At 47.5% G+C, this 16920-nt stretch overlaps 1 protein-coding gene across 7 annotated transcripts in view; it reads right to left on the bottom strand.

Annotated features, from left to right (window-relative positions):
* The window catches only part of DCAF1 (DDB1 and CUL4 associated factor 1), a 928365-nt gene that overhangs the window by 449112 nt on the left and 462333 nt on the right, over positions 1–16920 (bottom strand). For all 7 annotated transcript variants that reach the window (XM_078661275.1, XM_078661278.1, XM_078661277.1 and 4 more), the window contains one exon: positions 2312–3572. In XM_078661275.1, coding sequence (XP_078517401.1) covers positions 2312–3572 — 1261 coding nt within the window. The remainder of the gene's footprint in view (positions 1–2311; positions 3573–16920) is intronic.

Below are 16920 nucleotides of genomic sequence, written 5' to 3'. Positions count from 1 at the left end.
GGGGGAAGTACCCTTGGCCCCCTCGTCCGCTTCCGGAGACTGACGGGGGGACCTCGGAGAGCGCAAACGCTTCTTCGACTTTTTCTAATGACATCTCTTACCCAATTCCGAGTGTGAAGACTCCGACCCTGAGGAGCGATGGTGATGGCTCCGCGGTTGGTCCCTCGGGCGACCCTCTGGTCCTCAAACGGCACAGAGACGACTGCCGGGCCTCCATCAGCTCTCGGGACTACTCCTGCTAAGCCTTTGGAGCTATGGCCAGAGAGTCGGAACACAACTGGGGGACATGGTCGCACACCAGACAGTAGAGACAGATGCCATGGAGGTCGGCCACCGTCAGTCAGTCAAATCACTTTATTCGGTTAAATAAAACCATAAAAGTACAGAACATACAAATATAGACCCTTACAAAATACATTTGGCCAGAGTATTTCATAAAATTCATATTATAATACAGAAATATACACTACAGGATTTAAAACATAAAAAAATATGATAAAAGCCAATCAATTACGTAGATTCCTGAGTCTCACAGCTGCTACAAAAAAACTTGCTATATAAAATATTTCGCAAGGCTTATTCAAGAGTTGGAGGTACATTAGAGCCAGTTTAACCAGGTTAAATCCCTTTCTCTTTAGAACAGGAAGTAAAAACTTCTCTTTCATATCATTATAATGTTCACAGAACATGGTGAAATGCATGGTATCTTGAGCTGAAAAATTGTCACAGGTACAAGGCCCTAGCTCATTTTGTTTGCACCATCCTTGTGGATTACCTAGAAAGAAGTGTATATAATTAAACCGAAACCTAGTTAAAAGCAAACGAAGGAATGGCCTATTTACAATTTCCAAATATGGTTACATCGTAGGTACAGTCTTTAAAAGGTAATGTGCTCTAACGAACGGTTTCCTTAACTCCAACTCTTCTCGCTCACTTGACCACACATTCAGGAGCTGTGTTCCGACTCGCACCAGATCAGCATACACAATCTTATCCGAGTGGTCAAAAAGATCTTGGCAGCCCACATCGGCTAATAGATTCTTGATGTAATACAGCCAAGTAATTTTATTAGCTCCATCCAAAGAGATACAATCCCTAATGATTCTGCGATTTAGGGCAAGTTGTGGATTAAGCCACGTTTTTAACCAGCAAATCACTGGGGCTAGCTGCAATGTATCCATTATATAACTCATCCCTAATTCTTGATGTACAGCAAAAGTTGAAGTAGATTGGGAGACCGACAAAAGATTGCGGAGAAACTTGTTCTCCACTCTCTGTAACCCCTCCATCGGCCTATAGCCCCAAATGGGTGAACCATACATAGCTATTGCTATACACTTGGATTTGTATATATTTAAAATAGCATCTACCAGTTTTGCCTCTAGCCGCTGTGCGAAGCCATTTACTGACGCAATTGCTCCAGTCATCGCATTGATCTTGACCTTAAGTTGTGCGGCCGAAGTCCCTCTTTCATCGAACTAAACCCCGGAGACCGACGGGGGGACGTCAGAGAGAGCAAACGCTTCTTCGACTTTTTCTAATGACATCTCTTACCCAATTCCGAGTGTGAAGACTTCGACCCCGAGGAGCGATGGTGATGGCTCTGCGGTTGGTCCTCGGGCGACCCCTGGACCTCGAACGGCACGGAGACGACTGCCGGGCCTCCAGCAGCTTTCGGGACTGCTCCCGCAAAGCCTTTGGAGCCATGACCAGAGAGTCGGAACACAACTGGGGGACATGGTCGCGCACCAGACAGTAGAGACAAATGCCATGGAGGTCGGCCACCGACATAGTATGGCGACAGGCCCCGCAGGATTTAAACTCAGGCATCCCTACGTGGCACCAGGAGTCAATGACTCATAAGAAGTAAAGCCAAAAGTCTCAAAAAAGTTAGTCAAAAAGTGACTAGGGTATGTGCTCTAACCGGATCTGCGCTTGCTGGCGCGGAAAAAAAAAAAGAACCGACGTCAGCGTGCATGGGTGGTGCCTAAGTAGGCTCTGGGACGTCATCTCGGCGCATGCGACGCCAGCAACGGCCGCGGAGCCGCAGTGACGAACAGATGGTGCACATGGTGTTTTAAAGGATTGATATAAGAGGAAAGCTTAACTGTCCAAAAGTATTTGTGCTCAGCCGGATGTATAATCAAAAGAAAACACATACTATGCAAGTCAAAAAATATCTCAAATGCAGGAATCCTTCTTTTTGGCTGAATTCACAGTCACCAGCATAAAAAAAATAGTTCAGTGAAGGGAATCACTAAATTCAAACATTGGGCACACATTGGGCACAATGGTATTAACTCTTCCTTACCTGCTGAAAATAAGGTGACGATCAAAGCATCCTCCATCCACCCCACCATACATTGGAAAGACTGCTCGCCGGGTTACCCGAGACGTAAAGTTTGTAGGTGCTTGTCGCCTCTGCTTGGGTTCAGGGCATTGGTGTGGGTTAAATAGGGAAAACGGAGGACAGGTAGCCACAGGGTTTTTGCAACGTGCATGCTGCTCCCTGAGGTATTCAGTCATAATACTGTCCAATGTAGGTGGAGAAGGGAGGTGGCGGTCCAGCTGTTTCTTGATGGCAGGGCTCTGGCAGTAGGCCCCATGGTCTGATTTTTGCCGCAAAACCCGCATCTTCTTCCCATTGCACGGTGACTGCCTTTCCTTGACAAAGCTTATGCGACCAATGAGGGGAGAGTTGCCTACTGGACCATGGCCTGGCAAGGCAGAAGGGAGTGATGGCACAGGTGGCCTTGAAGGGCAATGGATAGAGGTGGAAGGGGTGGACACTGCACCCAAACGTGCTGAGGTGCTAGTCGGAAGACGGGGAGTGCGGGGTAAGGCAAGTGGGGAGGAGGCAGCTCCTGGAGCTATGGCAGGGACAAAAGCAGAAGAGTGAGAGGCAGCTGTCATCGGGAGGTCAGCTTCCTTTGTCAGGATGGCAGCAGTATCCTGCAGTCCCTTCGAAATTAGGTGATTGCGGATGAGAAGTAGCAGTTCCTTTTCTGGGAAGGTGATACGGGACTGGGCCACAACGTCTGCTTTTTGCAGCCGTGCCAACGACACGTCAGAGCCCATCAGTAAAGGTTTGCCTGAAACTCTTTCAATTAGCTCTGCTGCATACTTGCAGAAACGCACATGTTCACTTCGCTTGTCCTGCAGCACGGGCTCCTTCATCAATTGCTGTATGTGGCTGCTGCTGAAGAGGGGCAGCTTGCTGATGATCTGTCGTACAGTGGTGCTACGAGACAGACCCATTAGTGCTTTACAAGCAAGTGCCCGAATTTGGTCTGCATCTGTGATAGGCATTTTAATGGAAAGGAGAGACAGCAGCACTTTAATCCCATTATTAGACTGCACCACATTCCACATCTTGCTGAGAACATGCTCTGTACCCTTTGGGTGAAGGTGAATTTTACGCCGAGGGGTTCCAGAGATGAACTTTCCAATACTAGTGAGACGGTTGTCTGGTGCACAAACACAGTTGATGATAATCTGTAGGGCAGATTTCTGTATCTCAGCATCATGAGTGAAGAAATCTCCTTCTGCAACGCCCAGAATAATGCTGATACCTAATGCAGACAGCAAAAACAAAAAAAATACTTATGTTAAATGATACATCAGAAACTTATCCTATGACTTTTCATGCTGCCTCATCACATAATTCATCATCAATTGTTTGCAGAGCACTCATTCTCATAAGAGCATGTTTATGCAAGACAGCTTAATTGGAATTCATTTAAAGCACATACAAGAAAAAAATAACAAAAGAGCTCTGTTGATAGTTTACGCCTAAAACAAATGCCTCTGAATATGATGTAACTGTATTGAGAGTTAATTTCAGTATAGAGGTCTGAGGTAGCCGAGACAGGAAGAGGACAATTTAATCCTGGGGACTTGCATCAGAAACAGAGTTGGATTGATTGGCTCTAGCAGGGAAAGCAAACTTATCTATAGAGCCAGACAGTTCCTTGCCATAGTTAATCCTATGCATCAATCACAGTACTTTAAAGCACAATCTCTGTTTTATTAAAAGGCAAGTAATTTCCTTGCAGTAGAAACATGACTACACCTACCATTTTGACCACCAAGTTGTGAATGCATTTTAACTTAAGACAGGCATCATGGAGACCAAGAAACATATTATTACTATACTCTGAACGAGACATGACACAAACAGAAATGATCCTGGCATGAAACTCTATAGGCTGAAACGGGTCTATTTTGCTGAAATCAGGAAAAAAAAGGGGTCTTGGGGGGGACATAATCCGAGGTCTGAAGGCAAGGACGTTGGTTAGTTATCAAGCAACATGCTTAAGGATTACATTTTCCACCCATGATGGGCAACATCCCAAATAAAAAAAAAAAGAGGCTAGATCGATTGATGTTAGAAATTTGTATATTCTATTTGCCCCAGCAGGAGCTTATTTGTGTTGCCCTGAGAATGTTCTCTATCATCTATCCAAGAATGTCCAACAGACTCTCACTAAGGTTACACTACTACAATGCAACATTCTAATGTGAATGGAAAGTAATGTGGGTACCCATCATGTAAGACAATGGTGTGCAACCCCAGCAACACAATATACAAGCTTGCAAACCAATATTAAAAAGTGAGAAGACTTGCAGGAACTAACAATATACAGGAGCTGGAGGTCTAAAATCTTGGCAAAGACAGCACCTGCATGTGGTCTTTCAAGAAAGAGGAAAATAGGCAGCCACTGCCCCAGAGAGACATATTTCTGAGGACTTCATTTTATCCTCGATGACATCAGATCTGTTTGAGAGATTGATTTTTGGAGATGCAGCCCCGTCCACAATATTGCTCCTAATTTCATCAAGGGATAGGTCTACCACAGTTTCCTTGCCACTCTCAGGGCGAAAGCACAGCTGCCACAGATATCCGATCTGCATTTTCGAGAAAAGCAGTAGCTGCTTCATCACTATCCATTGCAGCTTGCTCATGTGAAGTAGAATAGTGAAATTCTGTAGTTTGTCACAGCAATACAAAGTCTGTATTTTGCAGCAAGGGTATAACAATCCTGGATATCAATACAGCAGATACCAAGAGACAGGCAATCCCTAGGAGTTATGGGATGATGACAGGCACCATCTCTCGAAGCACCAACAGAGGGCAAATGTCATGCGCCTACCAAGATTTTAGAGGAGCATGTCAGAGAAGAAGGCCCACAAATTACAGTCTAGCAAAGCAACTATAGACATGGATGAGGAGGAGCGGGATTTCCAAAGTGATTTATTCCCTCATAGATGAAATCAATGTTTTTAAAAACATGTTTTTATTAAATTCACAGCAAATAAAAGGCCAGTAAGAATACCACATTGAGAGATACACATACATGGTTAATGTGTAGATTGCATTTCACTATGTACTTATCCCATTCCCCGCCTTTCCCACCACCAACATTGTGTCGCGGGTGCAGTTTTAAGGGCCAATGTCCATGTCGACTGTTGGGTTGAGGGAGGTGCAATGGCTTCCCCTTTTTGTGTTCCAGTAGCCCCAGATTTACTCCCATTTTTTGGGGCATCCCCAACTTTCGTAGAACATTTTCTCTGCCGCCAAGCACCAGTCCACGTCCCATTTCCAGTCTCAGAGGAGGCACGTGGGTAGCACTCCCCATAGCTGCGCACTATTATGTTTGGCAATCAGTCATCATTGTCCGTTCCGCATGATTGAGGCCTGTTTCCTCCCACACATTTAGAAGACACCATTTGGCTGAGATAGTAATTTCTCTCCCACACTTTGCATTCAAGCACTCTACCATTGGTTCCCTCAACTGTATTACTGGGCAATACCAAATTATATGAAAGAAAGTCCACATCAGGCCACACAGTTGACGACAGCCCACATCTTCTGTCCTACTTATTTTGGCCACTGTTGTGTATGCAAGATAAGACCTGTGCAGTGTTTTGAGCCGCACCAGCCGAAAACTAGCCTTTATGGCCACCTCCCTAGAGGAAGTCAGGTAGTTCGGCCATTCATCGTCCTCCAACCTTCCCATGTCTTGATCTCACTTTTCCCGCAAATGTAAGAGTGTGCCCAGTGAGTTGTTAATCAACTTCCTGTATGTGAGGAATTCTGCCTTACAATATATGAACATCAAGCAGCCTATACTCTAGGGGCAACGACTTAAGGAGGCTGTTCTCTGGGTGATGGCGCATGAAGCGCGCGTCTTATCTGGAGGACACGAAAGGTCTCAGATGGGGTCAGCTCGTAATCCCTTTGTAATTCGGAGAAAGGGACAACATCGTCCCAGGCCCAGAGGTCACCTACCTGGAAGAGGCCTATAAGATCCCACTTTCTCGGACTTCCACAATGTAGTGGCTTGGGTAATGCAAGCTGTTCCACCTAAAAATATTTTGGGATGTCAGGCTGGGCTACCCCCCCATCATACCAACCTCTCCCCAATTTTGCAAGGTTGATGTGTGCTGACCCGCCCACCCCCACCCAACAGCAAAGTCCTGATTTCACATTCTATGGCCCTGAAAGTCTGGAGGAACTAGGAAGGGCGTGTTCTGTATGATATAAAGGAAGCGCGGCAAGGCCATCATTTTAAACACTGCTGCCATGCCCAATAGTGATAATGATAATGACGCCAGTATTCAACATCGCTCTTTGGGCACGTCAGCAGTGCCTGTAAATTGTTGGAGTAAAACAGGACGGGACTCATGGTAACATAGATCTCAAGATACAGGAACCCATCTACTGCCACCCATGCCTCGCATTCCCTGGGCAGGTCTGGAGTCAGGCCATGCAGGACATAAACAATAGATTTCGACCAGTTAATCGTGAACCCCTAATAGCATCCAAATAGGGCAAATATATTCATAATTCTGTCGAGGGAGAAAGCTGGGTCAGCAACGTAGAGCAGAACGTCATCTGCGTAAAGACATATTCTGTCCTCCCATTGCTCGGTCCAGCATAGCCCTTGAATCAACTGACCTGTTCAGATCTAGCCCGCCAAGGGCTCCAGTAGGAGGGAAAAGAGGAGCAGTGAGAACAGCCAGCCTTGTCTAGATTCACACTGGAGACTGAAGACTGGGAACGTCCTACAACTGACAAGGACATGGGCTAGAGCTCGGTACAGAGAAGTCTCAGCCAGGACAAAAATCTAGGGCCAATGCCCATGCGGAACAATACTTCTAAAAGGTACGGCAATTCAACCATATCAAAGGCCATACGAGTGTCCAGCTAGAGGACAAGAGCATCCTCATGGATTCCACCAACCCATCCCAACACCCCATGGAGTTGTCGTAAATTGAGAGCCGTACTGCGCCCTGACAAAGTCAGACTGATTGGAGTGTACTAACGTAGAGATGGTTTGGTTGAGTCAGGATGCCAAGAGCTTGGCCAGGATTTTAACTTCCATATTAAGGAGCAAAATAGGCATAGCTATCTGGTGGCCTTCCATCCTTGTGGATGACTACTATTGAAGCCAATCTTTGGTCTCTGAAGTGGGCCTCGTCCATACTGTCCCTGTACATCCGTAGTAGATATGGCGTTATAGTTGCGGCTGTGAGATTAAAGAGTTCTATTGGTAAGCCATTAGGGTCCATTGCCATACCAGAGCTCAAGCTCCGTATTTCCCTGGCAACCTTGTCTCTAGTCGGATAGCTCTCCATTAATGTTGCGTCTTCCCCAGAGAGGATTGGAAGCTAAATATCGGCCAGGAGTTTGCAGGAATTCTCCGATGTAGCGGTGCCTGCAGGGGAGTAAAGTTAAGCGTAGTATGTGGTGAAAGCGTCAGCTATGTCTTATGTCTTGTCTCACAGATGCTCCCCACTCTCAGTGGGGATCTCACTGACCCAGTGGCTCGCCCTTTCATGCCTCTTTAGCTACGGTATCAACTTCCCTGCTTTGATCTCCAACCTTGTAGAGGCGATGCCTTGTTGCCCGGTGCTTGGCTTTAGCCGCCTCTGTCATGGACTCCCTATATTCTTTTTGCTCGAGACTCAAGGTGTGTTTTATCTTTTCATCACCTTTATCTTTGAGGTTAAAAATCAAGGTAAAGTATCTCACGTTCTAAAATGGGGCTCCTTGAAGAGGACTGTTGCTGGAAATGCGGTACCCCACATGCAACCTTTTTACATCTGGCTTGGAGCTGCAGGCCATAGCGAACTTCTGGCTTGAAATCTTCTAACACATAAAAAACATTACCAGGTTGGACCTCCCCTGCACACCATGTATGTCCCTGCTTGGGGTGCTAGAGACAGCGCCCCCTAAATCACGCAAATTACCTGAAATGCTCCTCTTAATGGCAAAACGACAGGTAGCCTTACACTATTGGGAACTTCAGCCGACCAAATCCCGACCTTAGGATATTTGGGAACCATTTGTAACTTGGCTAAATTCTAGGGCAGGGGATGACTAATGTATTGATACTATGCTGTGTGTCCCCAATGTGATACCCATTAGATTGTGCTGTGTAGCCTTGCCCCGGAAGTGAAAGTTGAGATGTTATACTGCGAATGCTCATACTAATTGACGCTTCATGTTACAGGAACTGTATTGATGCCCGCATGACAGGATGGACTACCAGGAATATTGATATGTCCGGTCTAATCATTTATAGTACAGCACTGCAATGTCTGTTTTGTGTTGCTTTGTTATGAAAATGCAAATAAAAAGCAATATTAAAAAAAAGTAGCTCACGCTCAAGTGCCTCTTACGGCTTTTTTATCTCTTTTCTGCCCCACTATCAAGGAAAGCACCAGTCCCTTTATGACTACTTTGAATGCCTCCCATAAAGTCTGGGTGGACGTTACAGAAAACTCATTAGGGAAGTCGATAGGCTAGGGTGAGGATGTAATCTATAAGTGAAATACTGCCATGGGCGTCAGAGAGGAACGTATGTATTGTACTAAGGGTTTGAGGGTCCGCCATACGTCAACCAGGCACACGGAAGTGAGGCAATCCGTCAACAGGTGACTAGAGGATGTCATTTGTCTTCGGGGTTAATGGCCTTTAGAATCACAAAGTTCCAGATTAAGGTCACCACTCATACGATGTTCCCCATCCAGTAGACCTAGAAGAGCAGTGAGATCAGGGAGCGTGGTGTTGTACAAATTGGGTGGAATGCAAGCTGACAATATATTAACAGTGGCTCCCTCTCTTGTCCAGAGAGGGCAGAATATCTACTTTGAGTGTCGGACCAGGTGCAGGGAATAGTTAGCGGCAGTTGTATCCTCATGAGTATCCATGTCCCTCTAGTGCCGAAGGTGTACCTAGCATGAGCTACCATTTTATTCAACCATCTATCTAGCGCATTACATGCACTGCCCATAAGGTGCATCTCCTGTAGGAGGATCACATCTGGAGGGTGTTGTTTTATGTACTACATCACTACCCAGCTTGATTTTATCTGCTGAGCCTTTGACATTCCAAGACAGGAGCCGAATGTCTGCGGTGCCAAGTGTAGTGGCCATTGGGGAAAGTGATGATTGGATTCAGCCTTCCCTCCCTATACATTGGTATGGTTAGTTGGAAGGACAAGAAAGGACTTGTGCATTCAGTGTTACCAGGATAGTGATACTGTGGCGTTGGATACCTTCCGTACAACAAGCAAAAAAACAACATAAGCAAAACTCACACATATCGGTCCACCCTACCTCTCACCCAGACCTCTAGTAACAGTAACAAATCAACAAATAAAGAATCACCTGTCCTTGCATCGCAGACCTAAAACTGCCAGTCGCGCCAACTCTCCAGAGTGCCTGTCGCCCCAACACCAACATATTTAACTAAAAGGTAGCTGTGGCTTTCTCTAATCGCTGTTCATTCACTCCCCCAAAAAGAAAGAAAAGAATGTTATCAATGGTGCAGTAGTCCACAGAGTGTCTCTGGGTTGCTAGCACTAACAAGTCCCTGGTCCTGGCAGCATCGCCCAGAGCCAAACTGGCCCAGGCAATATGCCGCCCCAAATGCCATCAATGGGGGTCACCCAAGTGACTTCGGGGCAGGCCACAGCAGGAGCTGTCACTTTGGGGACCACCGGGTGTCGTATACAGATTATCAAGACACCTGGCTCTGTGTGGAGTCATCCTATTCATGTCTGCCTTCTTCAGACACTTGTATGGTAGCTGGATCAGGTTGTGGCTGCCATATTCCCAGGCCCAATTCACGTCCAGAACTGCTCACCATTCTCCATCCGTTGAGCCATTCCCAGGCGTTGTCGGGTGACCTGAAGTACCAGGTTTTCCCTTCCGCTTCCACTTTCAGTTTCGCTGGAAAGATAATTGAGTATTTTATCTCTCTGTCCCTCATGGACCTATTGACCTCTAAAAAGCAACAACTTTGTTTGTGGACCTTAAGAGCAAAGTCTGGAAAAAAGGTTATGTTGGCATTCTCGTAGGTCAGTGGAAGAGCACGCTGCAAACCATCTGAAGAACATCTCTGTTGTGACAATTGAAAAGACGGGCTATTATTGTACGGGGGTCCCCCTGCCTAGGTCACGCACCAGGGACCCAGTGGGCCTGCTCCACCGAAAAGTATTTGAAAAGTCCGTGGGTGCTAGTCGTCGCACGAGCGGAATGGCCACGATTTCGTGAGGCTCCTGCAGTCCGGTTCCTAATACTTTATTTATCCTAAGTGCTCGTCCGTTATAAAGCATTCCGTGGTGCATAAGTGCGAGTGCTGACCGCTGGGGCACAAGCGGTGCTACAGCTGCTGCCTGACGAGACGCGGTGACTGTGTTCTGCTTGATGCGAGCTGCTGAGCGGTGGGACCCCTGGTGCGGACCGGAGCACTATAAGGGCAGACGGAGCGACGTGAGAGCCGCGGCGGCCACGTGGTGTGGGGGCGGGGTGGCCGCGCTCGAGTGAAAGCGCCCTGACAGGGAGGTGGCGAGGCATATTAAGGCATCCTCGGGACGCAAATACCCCAATGGTGTCTCGGAGCCTCTGACCTGCCGCTGCAGGGAAGAAACGACGGAACGGGCGAGTGCCGGCTGCTTGACATACACTACCTGGCAAGAAGGCGGTCACTAATGCTGGACAATGCAGCACGTCTGACGAGATAAACCGGACACCCTTGCGGCTTCAAGGAGGACTGACCGGTTGTAGTCGGTCTCCTGAGCAGGTGCAAGGTACCCGTGAGTCACCTGGTGGGAATCCCCAAATGGGAATACCCCTGTTGTACTGTTCTATTGGGTTGATGGGAGGGAGGGGGGGTAGGATTGACTAATACTGGCATAATTGGGATGCCTCAGTGGAAGGGGGTTGGGGAGGGGAGGAGTTTGCAAAGTTGATGACAGTTATATACATTATGCAGGTGAGACATGTGACATATTGCGGAGAGATGTGCCCCGCCAGTCCATGTTACAGGTCTATCTGAATGATCACATGGGGCAGTATGGCAGGGAGGGATGATGACTCGGATCTGAAAGTGATGTCATGGAATATTAGGGGGCTCAATACTGCGAGGAAATGCAGGCAGGTATTGACTTACTTGGATAGGCAGCAAGTGCAGGTAGCATTGCTACAGGAGACACATACACCCACAATCCCACAATACCTTTGCCAGTAGATGGGCGAGTGTCCGAGCATTCTTTTCCTATTCATCTTATGCGCGAGGCACTGCCATATTGGTTAAAAAGCATGCCCCGTTTGCACTTGCTAGTACCATTTCGGACCCACAGGGGAGATACATCATTGTATGGGGGAGGATGGGCAGGGATTCTTTAACAATTGCAAATTGCTATGCACCCAACGTGGATACACCTGAATTTTTCAAGTCTTTGTGGGGTAAGATCATGGATATTGGTTCGATGTATGTTCTGTGGGGGGGTGACTTTAATGTTGCTTTGGTCCCGACTCAGGATAGAGCTGATGTTGCAGTGCATTATCATGACAAGTCTCGTGAGGTGCTGGCAAGCATAATGGAAGAGGGGTGCCTATTGGACAGCAGGCGCCAATTACATCCGCTGCGTAGGGAGGGTACACACTTTACACCACGGACTGGGACTTAGGCATGGCTGGATTATTGCTTGATTTCTAAAGGGCTAGCAACGGGGCTATGTAATGCTACACATCTCGCCAGGAGTTATTCCGATCATTGCCCTGTAACAGTTGCGATCAAGGTCCCTGGGTATGATAGGCCCAGGCCACAGTGGCGAATGCAACCAACTGCATTGTTGGATATGGTCTTTCAGGCTGAACTTGGGGAGGAGATAACCGACTTCTTCTCATGAAATAAATGGTCCGTAGATAGTGTGGAGGTAATATGGGAGGCCTTTAAGGTTACGATGAGGGGCTACTGCATTTCCAAACGTTTCGGAGTATTGAGAGACATACAACATGCATTGCGGAAACTGGAGCAGGACCTGCAGAGCTTGGAGGGTCGCATGCTGAGTGGGGAAACAGGTGAAGTGCAAAAAGATTTCAGGAAAAAATTATCTGAATATGAAGAGGCTGCCAGGTAAGTTAAGTTTAGAGGGAGGCATTGGGTGGCGCGGAGATACGGGGAAGGGGAAAGACCGGGAAAGGCCCTCTCAGAGGTTACACGTTGCCCACGGTTCCACAATAGCATATTGGAGATAGATCAACCAGAGGGAGGAATTTGCCGAGACACCACAGGTATCCTGAAAATTTGTACTTCACACTGTGCCAAATTATACACCACACAAAATCATGCGGAGGTGGATCTTGATGACTTTATGGGGGGAGGTAGTGTTATGTTGGCTTAGCGATGTACATAGGGACTTTCTTAGCGCACCATTTGAGATTGAAAAGATCCGGGAGGCTATCATGTCCTTGAAAAATGGAAAGGCGCCAGGCCTTGATGGCTTGCCTGCCGAGTTTTATAAATGTTATATTGACGTCATGGCACCGGTCTTACGGGAAGTTTTTGAGAAATCCTTCGAAGTGGGGATCCTTCCTTCCTCGATGCGTGAAGTGGTCATAACATCCCTCCTGAAACCTAGTAAACCCCCCCAGAGCTTGCGATTCCTTTCGACCACTGTCACTTATTAATTGTGATACGAAAATATTAGCCAAAGTGCTGGCCACTCGGCTATCTCTCCTGATGGATAAGATCATATTTCCCCGACCAGTCTGGTTTTGTCCCTGGTAGGGCTACTAATCATAATCTGCGCACCCTGTTCTCTTGAATACAGACGGTGGCGCCGGAGTTTCCGGTTGCTGTTGAATTTTTAGATGCCTCAAAGGCATTTGGTTCTGTAGAATGGAGTTACCTATTTGCAGTCCTGCAGAGAATGGGGTTCCCTCAGCTGTTCATCTCCTGGGTACAACTGCTGTATCATAAGCCTACTGCTAGGGTGTTGATAAATGGGCACTTGTCCACATCTCTTTCCATATCGCGGGGCACTCGGCAGGGGTGCCCGCTCTCCCCGCTCCTCTTTGCCATAGCAATTGAGCCACTGGAGTCTAGGCTACGTCAGATACATCGGGACAGGGCGTTTAGATGTTTTCAGCGCCAAATTCTGATTTCGTTGTACGCTGACGATTTCAAGTTGTATATTAGAGACCCGCAGCTAAACATTAATCCCCTATTGCGAGAGTACCTGGTGTTTGGCAGACTTTTGGGTGTCACTATAAATTGGGGGAAATCACAATTTCTTCCACTTATGCCTGCGGTCCCTAGATTTTCATTAGACTTTCCCCTTGAATAGTGTGATTCTGACCTTCGGTACTTGGGTATACAAGTGTCTAGGGACAAGGAGGAAACACTAAGGTTGAACTATGGCACAGAGATCACGAGACTGGAAAATAATGTCACACGATGGATGTCTCTGCCCTTGTCGATGGCGGGAAGAGCCTCACCCATTAAAATTATTGTCCTCCCCCAATTCCTGTACCTATTTCTCAATATTCCCTATTATCCTGGAGCCTTTTTCTTTAAAACACTAAGGGCGGAATTGATAAGACTAATATGGGGGGAGGTAAACAACTACGACTTAAATGGTCAATCCTTACGCAGCCCTATGATAAGGGTGTATTTGATGTTCCCAACTTTGACATCTATTATATCAGCGCACAGGCTCATTATGCATACCATTGGATGCTGCCCACGCCATATATGCTGCAACTGGCAACGGAGGACTGGCTGGCGCGACCCCTTCCCTTGAGCGGTGTCATACATGGGCCTGCTAATGCCATGGAGATACCGCCCACAACGGTAACTTGCACTGTGGACGCATGGAGACGAATTGCAGTTATCCTGGAGGCTCAGTTATTATACTCCCCGTGGCTCCCTCTTACATACCAACTGAAAATGGAGGTACTGCGGGAATCGGGGTTCTGAAACTTTTGCAGAAAACTCAACGTCACCACATGGGGTGACTTGTTCCATGAGGGGGTGTTTCGCTCCATGGACCAATTCTTTTGGGATGTACGACCCACACCTTTGGAGGTTTTTTTTGTACATACGGCTGAGGCAGGGGATGAGGGAGGTGATACCTGAATTCCCTGATGGACCGGAAATTCTTGAACCACTGCATTTCCTGCTTAACTCCTCTGATGGGAAGCACTTGGTATTGGGCCTCTACAGTAGCATAGGGTCACGACGACAGGGGGTGGAGTGGTCGGCCCGCACGCAATGGAGTGAGGATATGGGACAGGAAATCACAGAAAGCCAGTGGACCTATTGCTGTAGGATCACAGAACATATCTCAGCTAGTTGTAGATTCAAAGTCATACATTATAAGTTTGTACAGCGCCTTTATAACACCCCTGCTAAGAAATACAGATTACAGCTGTCAGATAATGATAGATGTGAAAGGTGTAGAATGGCAGGGGCGGGTTTCCTGCACTTGGCGTGGGAATGTCCGGGGTATGGGAATTCTGGACGCAGGTGCACGCAGCCCTTGAGAATATGCTGGATATCACACTGGAGAGGGACCCGTTGATTATGTTGCTGGGATATACCGCACATGTACCCAAACACTGTAGAAAATTTCTAGGAATTGCACTATTATTGGCCAAACGACGGATTGCTTGCAGGTGGGGCAGGGGCAGAGCTCCAAAGTTCAAGGAATGGATATGAGATGTGGTGTATTGTCAGGAGCAAGTGGGTGTGTATGCTGAAACACAACCAATGGCCTCTAGACCAAGAGACATATGGGGCCCGCTGCAAACATTTATCGTTCGAAGTGCAGAGGGGGGCTCTGACTCGCCCGCACAGGAGGGTGGTCAAGGGGTGGGTTGGGGGGCATGGGATGCCGTAGCCTGCTGCTGGATGGGTACTGGGTGGGGCACTGCCATTATCGACTATGTACACGGGCAGCTTATATAGCTGAATACCTTAATGCTGCCCAATGAAGGACTGCTTTGATGGACATTTATGCTGTGAATTGTTATCCTCCTCATATTCCCTGTATCTCCACGATAACATGTGTAATGTAAATGTATTGTACGGAGAGCTATATGGTTGTCACATAGGGACAAGGTTGACGAGACGAGATACCGGCATTACGTGCGAGGGAAAAGAATGCATATGATATCACTACCTACTGTAACCTCTGATGCATAACCTACAATGTGAAAATGTATGATCCCGTTTTATGTCTGAAAACAGTTATAAATAAAAATTTAAATAAAAAAAAAAAGGATTTGAAAAGTCTTCGAGTTGCAGTTTTTTTTTTTTTTTTAAAGATGAGGTTTTCCACAAACCAGTCTACTGCAGCACCTTCTGCACGCTCTTGGACTTCTATGATACGGACATAATTAAGCTGCGATCAGCCTTTGTCGTCCTCCAAATTAATTTCCACTGTTTTGGTGGTAGCACGTAATTCGTTGACCTGAGCCTTTAATGTTGATGTGTCTGTCCTCCACCTAGTTCACTCTTTCGCCCATAGTGCGGAGGTTAGCTCTCACCAGCAAGACCTCGAAAGTAACCAAATCAATTCTGGCTTACAGAGGCGTGAGCACAGCTTGGACTGCGACCATAATGTCATGAAGCATCAGTGATGATCCCTCAGGACACAACTGACAGTAGGAGACTTCTGATCTCAGGGTCCCTCCAGGCTCCCCCCAGTGCTAGTAGTTGAGCTGCCTATGTCCCCATATTAGCCGTACCTCAATGTCTTAGGGGGCCTTATAACAGTGGTCACTCGCTGCTCTGCCAGTCCTCGTTTTAGGGTGACTCTCCAACATCTAGGCAGAGATGACCCAGTGTGGGCTCCCAGGCGTCTGACAGCAGCTCCGCGCTTTTCAGGCCTGTTACGGCCGATGGGCGGCCTTCCAGCTGTCCGTTACTGTGGATTTTGAAAGCCGTGATCCAACATTTCCTTCTCAGCCTACGGAGGTCGAGGTGCTAAATGTTGCGTTGTCTGTGCCCCCAAATTATCCATACCTCAGTCTCTTATGGGGTCTTATAACCGCGGTTCCTCACAGCTCTTCCAGCCCTGGTTTCCGGCCTGTCAGTGGATCTGCGGAATCTAGGTAGAGAAGAGCCTGGGTGGGTTCCCATGCGCCCGTCAGCAGCCCTGCAGAGATCCTTCGTAGCTCTGAGCCGCACCGGGTCTCCGCTTCTCCTGCTGGTGGCGGTTCTGGTACCAGGCGGGGCCGCAGTCACTGGGCTTTCAGGACAACAACTCATGCACGCTAGGGCTCCTTCAATTTGGTGCATGGCCACCGCCTCCCGGCTTACACCGCACACAAGGCTGCCATGTCGCATTGGCAGCAACGTGTGTCTCCCTCAGTAGGTGCTTCCGCCTGGAAATAAAGGGCTTGTTGGCATCCCCATTGATGAGCAATCTGTGAGTCTCAACTAGATTGTTGGTGGGGACGGATATTGTACCGGATTGTTAGGGGATTAGGCAGATGGTCAGCATAGTTGCTCTAGAAAGAGGCCATCTTGCTCGGCGGTTGGCCATGCCCCCCCATTGAATCAAATGTGTAAAAAAGAAAAAGGTCAAATCATGGTAGAACTTCTGAGTGGCAAGT

Source organism: Lissotriton helveticus, chromosome 9, assembly GCF_964261635.1.
Source record: "Lissotriton helveticus chromosome 9, aLisHel1.1, whole genome shotgun sequence".
NCBI classification, from domain to species: domain Eukaryota; kingdom Metazoa; phylum Chordata; class Amphibia; order Caudata; family Salamandridae; genus Lissotriton; species Lissotriton helveticus.
The sequence above is the reverse complement of the archived record's forward strand: the minus strand, read 5'-3'. Positions and strand labels throughout refer to the sequence as shown.